This window comes from Schistocerca cancellata, chromosome 8 (genome assembly GCF_023864275.1).
Source record: "Schistocerca cancellata isolate TAMUIC-IGC-003103 chromosome 8, iqSchCanc2.1, whole genome shotgun sequence".
NCBI lineage: Eukaryota > Metazoa > Arthropoda > Insecta > Orthoptera > Acrididae > Schistocerca > Schistocerca cancellata.
The window spans coordinates 508,591,838-508,607,165 of record NC_064633.1 but is presented as its reverse complement, the minus strand read 5'-3'; the positions used below and the strand labels follow the sequence as shown (position 1 = coordinate 508,607,165).

Below are 15,328 nucleotides of genomic sequence, written 5' to 3'. Positions count from 1 at the left end.
GGCAGAAAATCCTAAGAAATTTTGGTCTTATGTCAAAGCGGTAGGTGGATCAAAATAAAATGTCCAGACACTCTGTGACCAAAATGGTACTGAGGATGACAGACTAAACGCCAAATACTAAATGTCTTTTTCCAAAGCTGTTTCACAGAGGAAGACTGCACTGTAGTTCCCTCTCTAGATTGTCGCACAGATGACAAACTGGTAGATATCGAAATAGACGACAGAGGGATAGAAAAACAATTACAATCCCTCAAAAGAGGAAAGGCCGCTGGACCTGATGGGATACCAGTTCGATTTTACACTTGCACCACTTCTTGCAGCGGTGTACCGTAGGACTCTAGAAGAGCGTAGCGTTCCAAATTATTGGAAATGGGCACAGGTCATCCCCGTCTTCAAAAAGGGACGTCGAACAGATGTGCAGAACTATAGACCTATATCTCTAACGTCGATCAGTTGTAGAATTTTGGAACACGTATTATGTTCGAGAGTAATGACTTATCTGGAGACTAGAAATCTACTCTGTAGGAATCAGAATGTGTTTCGAAAAAGACGATCGTGTGAAACCCAGCTCGCGCTATTCGCCCACGAGAGTCAGAGGGCCTTAGACACGGGTTCCCAGGTAGATGCCGTGTTTCTTGACTTCCGCAAGGCGTTCGATACAGTCGCCCACAGTCGTTTAATGTACAAAGTAAGAGCATGTGGACTATCAGACCAATTGTTTGATTGGATTGAAGAGTTCCTAGATAACAGAACGCAGAATGTCATTCTCAATGGAGAGAAGTCTTCCGAAGTAAGAGTGATTTCAGATGTGCCGCAGGGGAGTGTCGTAGGACCGTTGCTATTCACAATATACATAAATGACCTTGTGGATAACATCGGAAGTTCACTGAGGCTTTTTGCGGATGATGCTGTGGTACATCGAGAGGTTGTAACAATGGAAAATTGTACTGAAATGCAGGAGGATCTGCAACGAATTGACGCATGGTGTAGGGAATGGCAATTGAATCTCAATGTAGATAAGTGTAATGTGCTGCGAATACATAGAAAGAAAAATCCCGTATCATTTAGCTACAATATAGCAGGTCAGCAACTGGAAGCAGTTAATTCCATAAATTATCTGGGAGTAGGCATAAGGAGTGATTTAAAATGGAATGATCATATAATGTTGATCGTAGGTAGAGGAGATGCCAGACTCAGATTCATTGGAAGAATCCTAAGGAAATGCAATCCGAAAACAAAGGAAGTTGGTTACAGTACACTTGTTCGCTTGAATATTGCTCACCAGTGTGGGATGCGTACCAGATAGGGTTGATAGGAGAGATAGAGAAGATCCAACGGAGAGCAGCGCTCTCCGTTACAGGATCATTTAGTAATCGCGAAAGCGTTACGGAGATGACAGATAAACTCCAGTGGAAGACTCTGCAGAAGAGACGCTCAGTAGCTCGGTACGGGCTTTTGTTGAAGTTTCGAGAACATACCTTCACCGAGGAGTCAAGCAGTATATTGCTCCCTCCTACGTATATCTCACGAAGAGACCATGAGGATAAAATCAGAGAGATTAGAGGCCACACAGAGGCATACCGACAATCCTTCTTTCCACGAACAATACGAGACTGGAATAGATGAGAAAACCGACAGAGGTACTCAAAGTGCCCTCCGCCACACACCGTCAGGTGGCTTGCGGATTATGGATGTAGATGTAGATAAACGCCGACGGCCATCTGCCCGATGGAGCATAAAACGTGATTCATCTGAAAAGGCCAGCTGTCGCCACACAGCGGACGTCGAGTTGCAGTACTGGAGTGCGGATTCCGGCCTTCGTGGCCGATGAACAGCAGTCAGCGTGGGTGAATGAACCGTACGCAGCAACGTTCACTGATCGGTCGTTACGGAGACACTGCTGGTAGCCCCTCGGTTCAGCTGGGCGGTCGCATCTACTCGCCGTACGCATCTCTGCAGCTGTCGCTCATGCCTATCATCAATACGATATTGCAGCGCATGTGTTTTTCAGAATTACGGTGCAGTGTTCCTTCGGACATGCGTTTATGCCCGAAACAATATCGCATCGTAATTCTGAACAACATAGGCACTGCAGCATCGTATTTATTCGCCGACGTCAGGCAAGCGACTTTCAGTTTAATCGTCTGTCCTGTACAGTAATACACATAATGAATGTACGAGTACAGGTTGTAGTCTCATGGTCTGAGACATATGAAGGTTTGTGTCTTGCCGTGTAGCACGCTCAGATAGCATAATGTTAAGGCCGCCGCTCGCGATAAGTGGGTAATTCCGTCTCAAGTCCCGATCCGCCACAAATTTTCATTGTACTCATTCCATTATACAGCTGATGGTTCTCCATATTCGGAACTGCGAATACGTTTCATGGCTGCCATCTATGGCCCGTGCTGCACCACAGTCACCTCGCCGCTTGTTTTTGGTAGCGCCATTTTGCCATGTACCGTATACTTTGTCCACGGTGCAAGAAAACTGTTTACAAATCAAACCGTATGGAAAATGCTTCCGCCCTTGCCAATGATCGTCTCCTTTTGGAAGTCAGATAAATGCTTCCGTTTCCGCATTACGACAACAATTGCACTGTTTTTCATGTCCATCCGACACGCTTTATACAGAGGGTATCGTAGCCAATGGCGTAAACGCATGCAGTTGAAAGTACACGATACTAGAAGCAAAAAGTCTTAGTAAACATAGGGTCGAAAATGCATTCCTTAAGAGCTACGAGTAATTTTTCATCTTCGATACTGTGAAACGAATCTCTTCTACTGCAAGCTCTTTGCTTTCCATATTTTGGGAAATGGTAATGTGGATCAAAACAAGAAAAAAATGTTCAGTAAACATCTGCTCTAAAATTCATACCTTAAGAGCTATGATCACGTGCTCATCTTCGCTACTTGGAAACACAACTCTTCTAATGAACAATTGCTCATAAATTTTAACTTATGCATCACAGAGCAAATGTTTACTGGACTTTTTTCTTGTTTTGGTCCATAGTATTGCTCGTAGCTCTTAAGGAATGTATTTTTCACCCTATGTTTACCGAAACTTTTTTGCTTTTAGTATCGTGTACTTTCAACGGTATGCGTTTACGCCATTAATTATGATACACGCAGTATACTCTCCACAGCTAGTGCTACCAACTACTGTCTGTGAGTATATATTGCACATTGATATTCAAGTTAATTGGTGGTCTCGGTAATGTGGTTGGACCGCATAAAGCAGAGTAGTGGATTGGCACTAGAATCTGGTCATCGAAAGGCCTATCCGAGTAGCCCTTCCTTCTCTCAAAAATTGAGAGACATTCGCACTGTTAACTGATCTTCTCTGGTTTACTTATATGTCACCTGTCGAATATAACATTCTTTGAAGGATCTATCATAGTGTACTTTCGGGCGTTGATTCTATTTCCTGCACAATATTCCACGACCGACCCAGGTAACTAGTGTGCATGAGAGATCAACTCGCAGCACTTGAGGAAAATGACTGGATTGGCTGTTGAAATATTGTGCATAAAATGCATGCATCTCTGTTAAATACTAGAAAGTCCATCATGAAGCAGTAACGCCGAGAAAAGCTTTTTAAAGATCTATTATATTGGAATATCGAGAGCTGTATAACATGAAATTAAAATGACCACGTGCATTAATTTTTGTACATTGAACCATGAAGTTCGAAATCTCAGTTTTATTTGTAATTAACGGTAGAAAATTTTATTTTCCAGTCTTCCTGTGAATGCTGTCGGCAAATTCACCGGCAACCGCATGGATACCGAAGTGGACGGCATTTGTAAGTGGGAATTAATTAATGTGAATATATCGGATCTATGGCAATCCACAAATTTCATACACGTCACAAATACCGTTTCTGACAAGCAAACATTGTTCATCTCTGTACTCTTAATCCTCGACTGGGTTTAAGGAAGTAATAAAACCCACAAAAGCAATGCATACACTGATCGTGAAGTCGTCTAAGTTCCAGGCAGCGTCATTTGCTTCTTCGAACTCCTTCAATGCTGCAATGTAACAAAAATATTTTGTATTCCCCCCTCTTTCAAAGTCTGCATTCAGCATTTCCCCAATGACATCAGCCTATTGACAACGTGAAGATTTTGCCCAGTAACTATACTTCTCTGTAAAAGTACGGGAATAATACTCATTTATAAGTAATTCTTTCGGTAGTGTCCAGCCATCCGGCAGTAACTGTAACCTGAAGAAGACTGTAATATAAGAATCGAAACTTCGAGCACTGAGTAAATTTGAAGAAGGGATCTAAAGATAGTAAAGGTTTTGTCATCAATGACTACACCGGCGAAATCATGCAGACTTAAATATATACCTATATTGCTTAGTAGTGGTTAACATGACTTCCGTCAGAAGGAACAGCAGACGCTCGTGTTTACTAGCTGATCGCTTGCACTGTGCAATCGCAAACGGCGTAGCATTGGTGCGTTTGATTGTATATAACTGATCTACTACGGGAAAGTGGCAAGTTATTTCGGTTCCACCTCGTATTGGCAACTAATTACTATGTATTTACATGGTAACTAAATACATTGATTATTATCAAAGTGGGCAACGGCCTTGCCGCAGTGGCTACACCGGTTCCCGTAAGAGATGTCGGGCGCGGTCGGCACTTGGATGGGTGACCATCCAGGCCGCCATGCGCTGTTGCCATTTTCCGGGGTGCCCTCAGCCTCGTGATGCCAATTGAGGAACTACTCGACCGAACAGTAGCGGCTTCGGTCAAGAATACCATCATAACGACCGGGAGAGCGGTGTGCTGACCCCACGCCCCTCCTACCTGCATCCTCCACCGAGGATGACCTGGCGGTCGGATGGTCCTGGTAGGCCACTCGTGGCCTCAAGATGGAAGACGGACTGCTTTATTATCAAAGTAGTGTTGAAAGTTATGAGCAGAGTACACATTGCATACATGGGTGTGATTAACACCATTATAAGTTTTCTGATGATAGGTTAGCAATCAAGCACTGATCGAGGAATGAATATTTGGCATGCAGTTTCAACATGTTCGCTTGTTCAGTCTTCCATTTATCAAACACGGTGTAGATGAAATTTCCCTGCCGTTTAAAAATTAAAACAAGGTGTTTTCTTCGTGTACTAACAAGGAAACACCACCAACTTATATTTTACGGAGCAAAAAGCATACTCGTAACATATCAGCCCCAGCAGCCGATCCTGCGTGAAAATTTGGGCCAGATGTAGTGCGCAGTTGCGACATTTTGAAAGTACTGCTGTTTTAACTTTGGCGCGCACCAGTTTTTTGTTACTCGCCGCACCCCGCTGCAGCCGCCTTACGCCTGAACACGAAACACCATACATGCAACGGAGGGAGAACCAGAGCCTTTTTATTCGTGAAATGTTGAAGGAAAGGAAACTGGAGTTCGAAGGTAGACACACCTGCCCAACTTATTTTGAAATCTTGTTCGAGAACATGCTATTCTAAGAAAAAACAGTGATCAATATGAGAACTTAATACGTCAGTCTCACGCATATTTGTCTATTGATAAGCTGTAGCTACGCTTCAGAATCGGAACCAAAACCCCTAACCAACTAAAAAATTATTATGTAATGAAGTTAATGGCCTCCGATTTGCAATTCAATCATGCCAACCATGTTGGAGAGCAGCGCATCTCCTGTGAATATATATGAGAAATTCGCTTTTAACAGCGTCAGCTTTAGAAACAAATGATGCACAAGCACTACATCGATGCTGATATTTAAATAGCGCGACGCTGATCCTTTAATGGCTAATTCGTTTCACTCATTTACTCTGTATTTGTAAATCGCAACATAGGAATTTTCAGAGCAAAGCAGTTCCTACACAAGTTACAGGTTAGAAACCGCGCACTTTGACACCATCAGCAGAGCGTATTACCAATATCAAAACTGTAATTCACAAACCTCTTACTCAATTCACTGTGTAGTTCTTGTGCTAGCGCATTTGGCGGCTACATTGGGGAGGAGCGAGTGACAAACAACCAGTGCGTGCCAAAGTTCAACAGCTGTATTTTCAGAAGGTAGTAACTGCCCAATTTTCGAACGGGATCGATTTCTGGGATTGATAACTAGTAAGTGTGTTGTCTTCTCCTTCAACTATGAGGCCATGTTGGTGATGTCTCCTTATGAGAGGTAATTCCAGTCAGCCCGTACTCTATGATTGTTTTATGTTGCAGGGGACCTCCCGTTGAGCGGCCCGCATAACGTCGTCTACACCGATGACGAGATCTTCATTGAGCATCTCTGCGTGTCGGGAATCGGTAAGTTTGAGTTACCGGCTGAAGTCTCACACGCAGCAGCATGATAATGGTGAGGGAGGAGAGAAAGGGGAAGGTCGGTGGATGTTAGTGCTCTCTGGCTCTGTACCGCTCCCTGACTCACAAGTGCCTTCCGCGAGGTGCAGAATGGGTGATGAGTTCCTTCAGTAATGACGGATTAACTGCCACGTGACCACCGCGGCTTCTGACCTCGACTCCTTAGCGAACACGGGCACCTGATACCGTAGCGCTCTACAAACGTGCCAGCTACAGTCGTTTCATCTCCGACAAGCGCTACCGATTTCACAACATGGACACTGAACAGAGTCCACAGCCCTAAAATTAATCTCTAGTGAAAATAAATGTAGCTCCGTCTTGCGCTCAGGGGCGTGGGACAGAGGCTGGTAGATGGAATCTAACATCACTATACCAACAACCGTTATTATGATATTGTTTTGTTAGGCAACCAGTTTCGACTTTCTAGTCATGTCGTCTCCACATGTGAGAAGAGCACAACTGCTCATGAAGTTCGGATATCTACGGAGTCTGATTGGTGCCTTGGCCTGTATATGCATGAGTGGAATTTGGTGTCATAAATGCGACAGCCTGAAGATGACGTGATGGGAAAGTCGAAACAATATCAAAATAACAGGTATTGGTACAATATTGCTACATTTCATTGGTCACAAGGTGAAAAACGAGACGATAAAAGGGACGCTAGGTGCAGTGTAATCTATGCAGGCTAATACTTGTGTTAACATCCTAGGGATACTTCTCCCGTTAGCAGTCGTAATGTGAACAGGACAGTTTCATGTTATTGCTGTAGTTGTTTGAGTCCTAAGACTGGTTTCATACAGATTTCCGAACTGATTGGCGTCAACGTTCCGCTTCTGTACAGGGCTATACTCTAGACAAATATCTTCAGAGAAGATTTTCTAACAGTTAAATTTATATTACATGTTAACAAATACATTTTTTTGGAAAAGATCTCCTGGCTGTAGCCAGTATGCATATTAGGTCCTCTCTACTTTGGCAATCGTCAATTATTATGCTGTCTTAATAACAAACCTCGTCTGCTACTAATTCTCCCGGCATCGCCTGATTTAATCCGTCTATATTCCATTACTCTTACTTTACTTATAGCCTCTTTCCAAGACATTTTTCATTCCGTTAAACTTCTTTTGCAAGTTCTTTGCCGTCTCTGACAGAATTACAATGTCATCAGGAAACCTTAACTTCTCATTTCTTCTCTCTGAACTCTAATTTCCCCTGCATTTTTATTGTTTAGTTAACTTTACTGCTTGTACAATGCACAGACTGAGTAACATCGGGCTCATACCACAACCGTGACTCACTCCTTTCTCAATTATGCCTTACCTTCCACATTTTTTGACTCTTATCACTCCAGTCAGGTTACTGTAGAAGTTGAAAAGAACCTTTCGCCACAAGTATTTCACTCCTGCTACCTTCAGAATTCAGAGTGTATGCCAGCCAACAGTTTCAAAAGCTTTCTGTAAGTCTACAAATGTTATAAACATAGGTTTGCCTTTGTTTAACCTATCTTCTAAGGTTATTCATATAGTCAGTATCGGTCCGAATTTTCCTTCATTTCACCAGAACCCAAATAGATATTGGACATAGGATTAGCAGGTTCTCTAATCGAAAATAAGGAAAATCCAAAAATTTGCTGACATGTTATACGACATAGGACGTTAACACTACACTATCGATGTTTTCTGTAATATTTCAATTTTTAGCTTTGATGAGTCCACACTTAAAATATATAAAACACTTGAATGCACAAACATAATTGCATATATTTGCAACCTGATTTGCTTTCGGAAAGAAACGTAGCATCGTTTTCACATATTTGAAAAATTTCTTACAGGTTTAATTGAAATTTATTACAATTTGAAGTTCAGCTTTAATGAGATCAACAGAATTTCTGCTTCTCAGATCAGTCCATTTATTACAGAACTGAAACCACAATTTCCGTGTGGGTATTGGATCCTAGGCTACTCATAATAAAATACAGGATTTTTTTCAAATTCTGTACACTAATCACTTTGCATTTAGAATGACAGAACATCTAACACTAACATAAACTTACATGCATGCACATTTCACTGTATGCGACTGCAACAAATTTAATGTTGGTGGTGCCGCTAAAACACTCTTCCAACTTGGAAGAGCACCAATTTTTCTACTCTTATGTACATAATTCGTGTCAACATTTTGCAACCATGACTTATTAAATTGATAATCTGGTAATATTCACACCTGTTAGCAACTACTTTCATAGAACTACTTTCATAGCATCTAGAATACCTTTCGATAATGCTTATTGCTGCAATATCTACATTTGCGTCTAAATCTACACACATACTCTACAACTGCGTGGCGTAGGGTACCCTGTAACACTACTAGCCATACTATTTCCTATGCCATTCGCAAGAAGACCGAGGGAAAACCGACCCTCCATATGACTCCGTAAGAGGCTTAATTTCTCGAACTTTTGCCTTCGTGATTCTTACGCAAAAGGCATGTTGGAAACAGTAGAACCATTCTGCAGTCAGCTTCAGATGGCGGTTCGCTAAATTTCTGCAAAAGTGTTCCTCGAAAAGAACGTCGCATACCCTCTACGGATTCCCATTTGAGCTCACGAAGGATCTCCGTAATACTTGCTTGTTGTTCGAACCTACCGATAACAGATCTAGCAGCCTTCCTCCGAACTGAGATGATGTCTTCGTTTAACCCGACCTGTTTCCCATCCCAAACACTCGATCACTACTCAAGAACAGGTCACATCAGAGTCATATATGCGGGCTTCTTTAAAGATGAACCTCACATCCCTAAAATTCTCCCAATAAACAGAAGTTGATCATTCGCTTTCACTACGAAAATCCCCACGTGCCCATTCCATTTCATATCGCCTTACAACCTGACTCCCACTTATTTAAACTGCGACACCTTCACGCACACCACAGCATCAGCAGCAAACAACCGCAGATTGCTGCCCGCCCTGTTCGCCAGGTCATTTATGTATACAGAAAATAATAGCGGTCCTATCGCGCTTCCCTGGCGCACGTCTGACGATACCCTTGTCTCTGATGAACACTCGCGTTCACGGACATCACAACGGGTTCCGTAATTTAACAAATCTTCGAGCGACTCACATATCTGGGAACCTATTCCATAATGTCGTACCTTCGTTAACAGTCCTCAGTGCGGCACAGCGTCAAATGCTTTTCAGAAATCTAGAAATATGGAATCTTCCCGTTCCCCTTCATCCGGAGTTCAAAGTATATGACGTGAGGAAAGAGCTAGCTGGGTTTCACACTAGCGATGCCTTCTAAAATCGTCTCTAGGAAATTTATTATATTCGAACTGAGAATATGTTAAAGAATTCTGCAGAACCGATCTTAAGGATATTAGTCTGTAACTTTGTGGGTCCCTTCTTTCACCCTTCTCATAAACAGTAGTGACCAGCGCTTTTTTCCAGTCGTTTGGGACTTCACGCTGGTGGAGAGATTCGCGATAAATACAAGCTGCGAAGGGACCAGTGCCATGTAATACTCTTTGTAAAACCCAAATGAGATACCATCCGGACCTGGCGATTTATTTGTTTTCAACTCTTTCAGTAGTTCCTCTTGACACCCTCGAAAAAACTATATGGTTAACATATAAACTGAAGTGCCAACAATAATTCCTTAAGGCTCAGAAACTTCGCAAATTAATTGGTCGTAACACAAGATGCAGTTTTTCTGAGCCACTATTCAACCTCTGTGTCAAACATGCAAACGGAGGAAGAAAAGACAGATCGAGAAGCGGGACTCAAATTCTGGGTTAACCTAAGTCAATGATGAGATTCTCTGCTGACATTTCTATCCTTTTCAAAAGAGGCGAAAAATCACAGGACCTTTTGAGTTCTATGAACAGTCTGCTGAGCACCGCATTACTTAGAGAAAGCATTCCTTTCTAAAATAAGGCTGCTAATATCATAGGTTTCAATTTAAGGAAATTTCTGAGAACGTACGTCTGGAGCACAGCATAGTACGGAAGTCTTCTACAGGCTTTTGAAAAACCAGACAAGAAGAGAATTGAATCATTTAATTAATGATTTACAGGGCGGCACTGAAACTAAAAATAGAGACGTGGAATGAGCTGGCGAGTCAAGAGAAGTTGCAGAACACTAACTAGATGAAGGGAATGGATGACAGGATATGTGTTAAGTAGATCAGTGAATTACGATTATGGTACCAGAAAGACAGAAAAATTGTAAGATAGACATTTATTGTAACAAAATAAAAAAAAATTGAGGTCGTTGAATGTAATTGACGGGCAACAGCAAACCAATCAGGAGACTTGTGACGGAAAAAGACAAATTTTTAATGTCAGAAAGACTGAAGGCAACTGATTCCCAGCATGATTTGATAGAAGCAGCTCGAAGATTCAGGAATTCTGTCACGGAGATTTTTCAGAAGTGGAATGCTGGTATGAAGTAGAAACTTCAGACAAGAGGTAAACCATGTCAGCACTGCGGTAATTTAAGGGATTAACTGGCGTGCACCATCGAATTCCAAGGCGAACTGAATATGCTCTGCATCTTCTTGGTCGCTATGTTACGAGTAAATCAGTATTAATTAAGTCTAACAATTTTCAATTTACTATCTATCTGAGTTTTTGCTGTTAACTGCTCTGTCTCTGCTGTTCACCTACGTGTGTTCCCTTCTTCTACAATCTTTCTCAATAATTTTCTTTCCAGTACTATAGAGTCCGATAGCCATTCTCATTCTTTTTGATAATCCTCGGCAGTAGATGGCGATGACAGAAATAACAATCGCTACTGGACATAGGTCCTTCTTTCTGCTGACAAAAGTAATTTTGCTACACCACTGCTTACAGCAGCTAAAACTGTGGCTTTGGCTTTGTATTTCATCTTTACAACTTTGATGTTTTTAGTACTTAATGTCGGGGTTAAATCTCTAAAATATCCTTATCAGCAGTTCTGGCAAATTTCCGAATTGCTGCACTGTAATGGTGATATACAAAATCATTGATCCAATGTCCATCAACTTCATTACTTCACCGCAATTTTTACCTTCTACAGTTTAATTTTCTTAGAATGAAATTTCCAGCACCTTTGTTTTTGCAGTCCACTCCACTGTTCCGGCGGAGCAGAAATTCTATTCCGCTCTTCAGAATAATTTGTAAAATAGGTAACCCTGTTGCGTACTTGATAAATGCAGTCATAACCTTTTTTTCACCGTAAAATTATTTTTAACCTGTGTAAGGACTATGCATCGTACCAAAGTACAAAGGAGGCGAACTATACAGTGTGCACTCTTCGTTAGGCTTGGGGACAAGTACAAATTTCTATTAAAACAGCTCGTTGTACCGAAAGAGGGACGTCATATCTCGCACAAAATGGTGTGTGGTAACATCTACATAATGCAACAATGTAACACTGGTAACACGCCTCAGCATTCGCATCTGCGTACAACAAGCACGATAGTGTGTAATATTTTGGTTAACATATCGAAAATAATGCCGCGTCGAGCTAAAAGTTCAACCAATGTGTGGACAAAGAGCACAATACCACTGCTGTTGTGAAGTGTGGTTTTCTCAATGAAGAGTTTATAATTCTTGTAATGTTTGAAATTGTCAAGAAAGAATATTAATATCTACCTATGACTTTCGGAGCCTATAGATGTAAAGAAATGTTCTGCTAAAACCAAATCTTTCTTACAGAGAATTCCTTTATTCTGACGACCGAAGAGACTCTCAGCGAGGAACTGGAGGCTAGGATCTGGGAAATCGTCGAGAAGCATCCCGAGGTCAGCAAGTCGAAGTACGTGAAGACCGTCTGCTGATGTCCCTACGAGTGAAACCTGCGAATATACTATTTGTGGCAAATAAATACTGATTTCGACATAAGCTTGTCTTTCATATTCACATACCTTAGCCTTCCTCATTGTCACTACGTAAAATGTACGACTGAGACACTGGCACCGTATATTGGTCTATCTACAATGAAGCGCCAAAGAAACTGGTATAGGCATGCGTATTCAAATACAGAGATTTGTAAACAGGCAGAATACGGCGCTGCGGTCGGTAACGCCTGTATAAGACAACGAGTGCCTGGCGTAGTTATTAGATCGGTTACTGCTGCTACAAGGGCAGGTTATCAAGATTTAAGTGAGTTTGAACGTGGTGTCATAGTCGGCGCACAAGCGAGGGGGAACAGCATCTCCGAGTAGCGATGAAGTGGGGATTTTCCAGTACGACCATTTCACGAGTGTACCGTGAATATCAGGGATCCGGTAAAACACCAAATTTCCAACATCGCTGTAGCCGGAAAAAGAGCCTGCAAGAACGGGATCAACGACGACTGAAGAGAATCGTTCAAAATGACAGAAGTGCAACACTCCCGCAAATTGCTGCAGATTTCAATGCTGGGCCATCAACAAATGTCAGGGTGTGAACCATTCAACGAAACACCATCGATATGGGCTTTCGAAGCTCAAAGCCCGCTTGTGTACCCTTGATGACTGCACGACACTAAACTTTAGGCCTCTCCTAGGCCCGTCAACTCCAACATTGGATTGTTGATGACTGGAAACATGTTGCCTGGTCGGACGAGTCTTGTTTCAAATTGAATTGAGCGGATGGACGTGTACGGGTATGGAGACAATCTCAAGAATCCATGGACTTTACATGTCAGCAGGGGACTGTTCAAGCTGGTGGAGGCTCTGTAATAGTGTGGGTCGTGTGCAGTTGGAGTGATATGGGACCCGTGATACGTCTATATACGACTCTGACAGGTGACACATACGTAAGCATCATATCTGATCATCCATTCATGTCCATTGTGCATTCCGACTGACTTGGGCAATTCAAGCAGGACAATACGATACTACACAGATCCACAGTTGCTACAGAGTGGCTCCAGGTACACTCTGAGTGTAGACAATTCCGCTGGATACCAAACTCCCCAGATATGAACATTATAGAGCATATCTGGGATGACGTGCTGTTCAGAAGAGACCTTCACCCCCTCATACTCTTACGGATTTATGGACAGCCCTGGAGAATTCATGGCGCAAATTCCCTCCAGCACTGCTTGAGACATTATTCGAGTCCATGCCACGTCGAGCTGCGGTACTTCTGAGTGCTCCCTGGGGCTCAACACGATATTAGGCAGGTGTACCAGTTTCTTTGGCTCTTCAGCATACAATAGTAATTTTCTGTGTCCAATAGCAGCTCAGAGGAAAAAGACCTTCTTCCGGTGACTTCTATCTCACCGAGCATCTCCGTTACATTTTCATACACTCCTGGAAATTGAAATAAGAACACCGTGAATTCATTGTCCCAGGAAGGGGAAACTTTATTGACACATTCCTGGGGTCAGATAAATCACATGATCACACTGACAGAACCACAGGCACATAGACACAGGCAACAGAGCATGCACAATGTCGGCACTAGTACAGTGTATATCCACCTTTCGCAGCAATGCAGGCTGCTATTCTCCCATGGAGACGATCGTAGAGATGCTGGATGTAGTCCTGTGGAACGGCTTGCCACGCCATTTCCACCTGGCGCCTCAGTTGGACCAGCGTTCGTGCTGGACGTGCAGACCGCGTGAGACGACGCTTCATCCAGTCCCAAACATGCTCAATGGGGGACAGATCCGGAGATCTTGCTGGCCAGGGTAGTTGACTTACACCTTCTAGAGCACGTTGGGTGGCACGGGATACATGCGGACGTGCATTGTACTGTTGGAACAGCAAGTTCCCTTGCCGGTCTAGGAATGGTAGAACGATGGGTTCGATGACGGTTTGGATGTACCGTGCACTATTCAGTGTCCCCTCGACGATCACTAGTGTTGTACGGCCAGTGTAGGAGATCGCTCCCCACACCATGATGCCGGGTGTTGGCCCTGTGTGCCTCGGTCGTATGCAGTCCTGATTGTGGCGCTCACCTGCACGGCGCCAAACACGCATACGACCATCATTGGCACCAAGGCAGAAGCGACTCTCATCGCTGAAGACGACACGTCTCCATTCGTCCCTCCATTCACGCCTGTCGCGACACCACTGGAGGCGGGCTGCACGATGTTGGGGCGTGAGCGGAAGACGGCCTAACGGTGTGCGGGACCGTAGCCCAGCTTCATGGAGACGGTTGCGAATGGTCCTCGCCGATACCCCAGGAGCAACAGTGTCCCTAATTTGCTGGGAAGTGGCGGTGCGGTCCCCTACGGCACTGCGTAGGATTCTACGGTCTTGGCGTGCATCCGTGCGTCGCTGCGGTCCGGTCCCAGGTCGACGGGCACGTGCACCTTCCGCCGACCACTGGCGACAACATCGAAGTACTGTGGAGACCTCACGCCCCACGTGTTGAGCAATTCGGCGGTACGTCCACCCGGCCTCCCGCATGCCCACTATACGCCCTCGCTCAAAGTCCGTCAACTGCACATACGGTTCACGTCCACGCTGTCGCGGCTTGCTACCAGTGTTAAAGACTGCGATGGAGCTCCGTATGCCACGGCAAACTGGCTGACACTGACGGCGGCGGTGCACAAATGCTGCGCAGCTAGCGCCATTCGACGGCCAACACCGCGGTTCCTGGTGTGTCCGCTGTGCCGTGCGTGTGATCATTGCTTGTACAGCCCTCTCGCAGTGTCCGGAGCAAATATGGTGGGTCTGACACACCGCTGTCAATGTGTTCTTTTTTCCATTTCCAGGGGTGTATTTCGATTACTCAATAATTTCAAAAACGTACGGATATTTAGAAAGCCTGATGTCCATTAAATAACTGATTGTACACTGTAAATAGGAGAATTATCTCATCAAGCCACTCAAATTCGGAATTCGATTAAACTTTCTTGCTGTCCCAGCTCCTTTAACGGCCCAGGACATTTAATTTCAGTTATTAATTTGTGATCTCAACGTAAATAAAGAATAAAAACACGGAAGACCAACGATTTTTTTTCAAAATTCGATTGAAATTTGGGTGCCTGAAAGTTTCGCTGAATGC

At 43.5% G+C, this 15,328-nt stretch overlaps 1 protein-coding gene across 1 annotated transcript in view; it reads left to right on the top strand.

Annotated features, from left to right (window-relative positions):
• The window catches only part of LOC126095657 (uncharacterized), a 30,625-nt gene extending 18,399 nt beyond the window's left edge, over positions 1 to 12,226 (top strand). Inside the window, exons 4-6 of the mRNA XM_049910415.1 lie at positions 3,737 to 3,801; positions 6,209 to 6,292; positions 12,041 to 12,226. Of these exons, the coding sequence (XP_049766372.1) occupies positions 3,737 to 3,801; positions 6,209 to 6,292; positions 12,041 to 12,162 (271 nt within the window). The 3' untranslated portion in view covers positions 12,163 to 12,226. The remainder of the gene's footprint in view (positions 1 to 3,736; positions 3,802 to 6,208; positions 6,293 to 12,040) is intronic.
• The last annotated feature ends 3,102 nt before the right edge of the window (positions 12,227 to 15,328 follow it).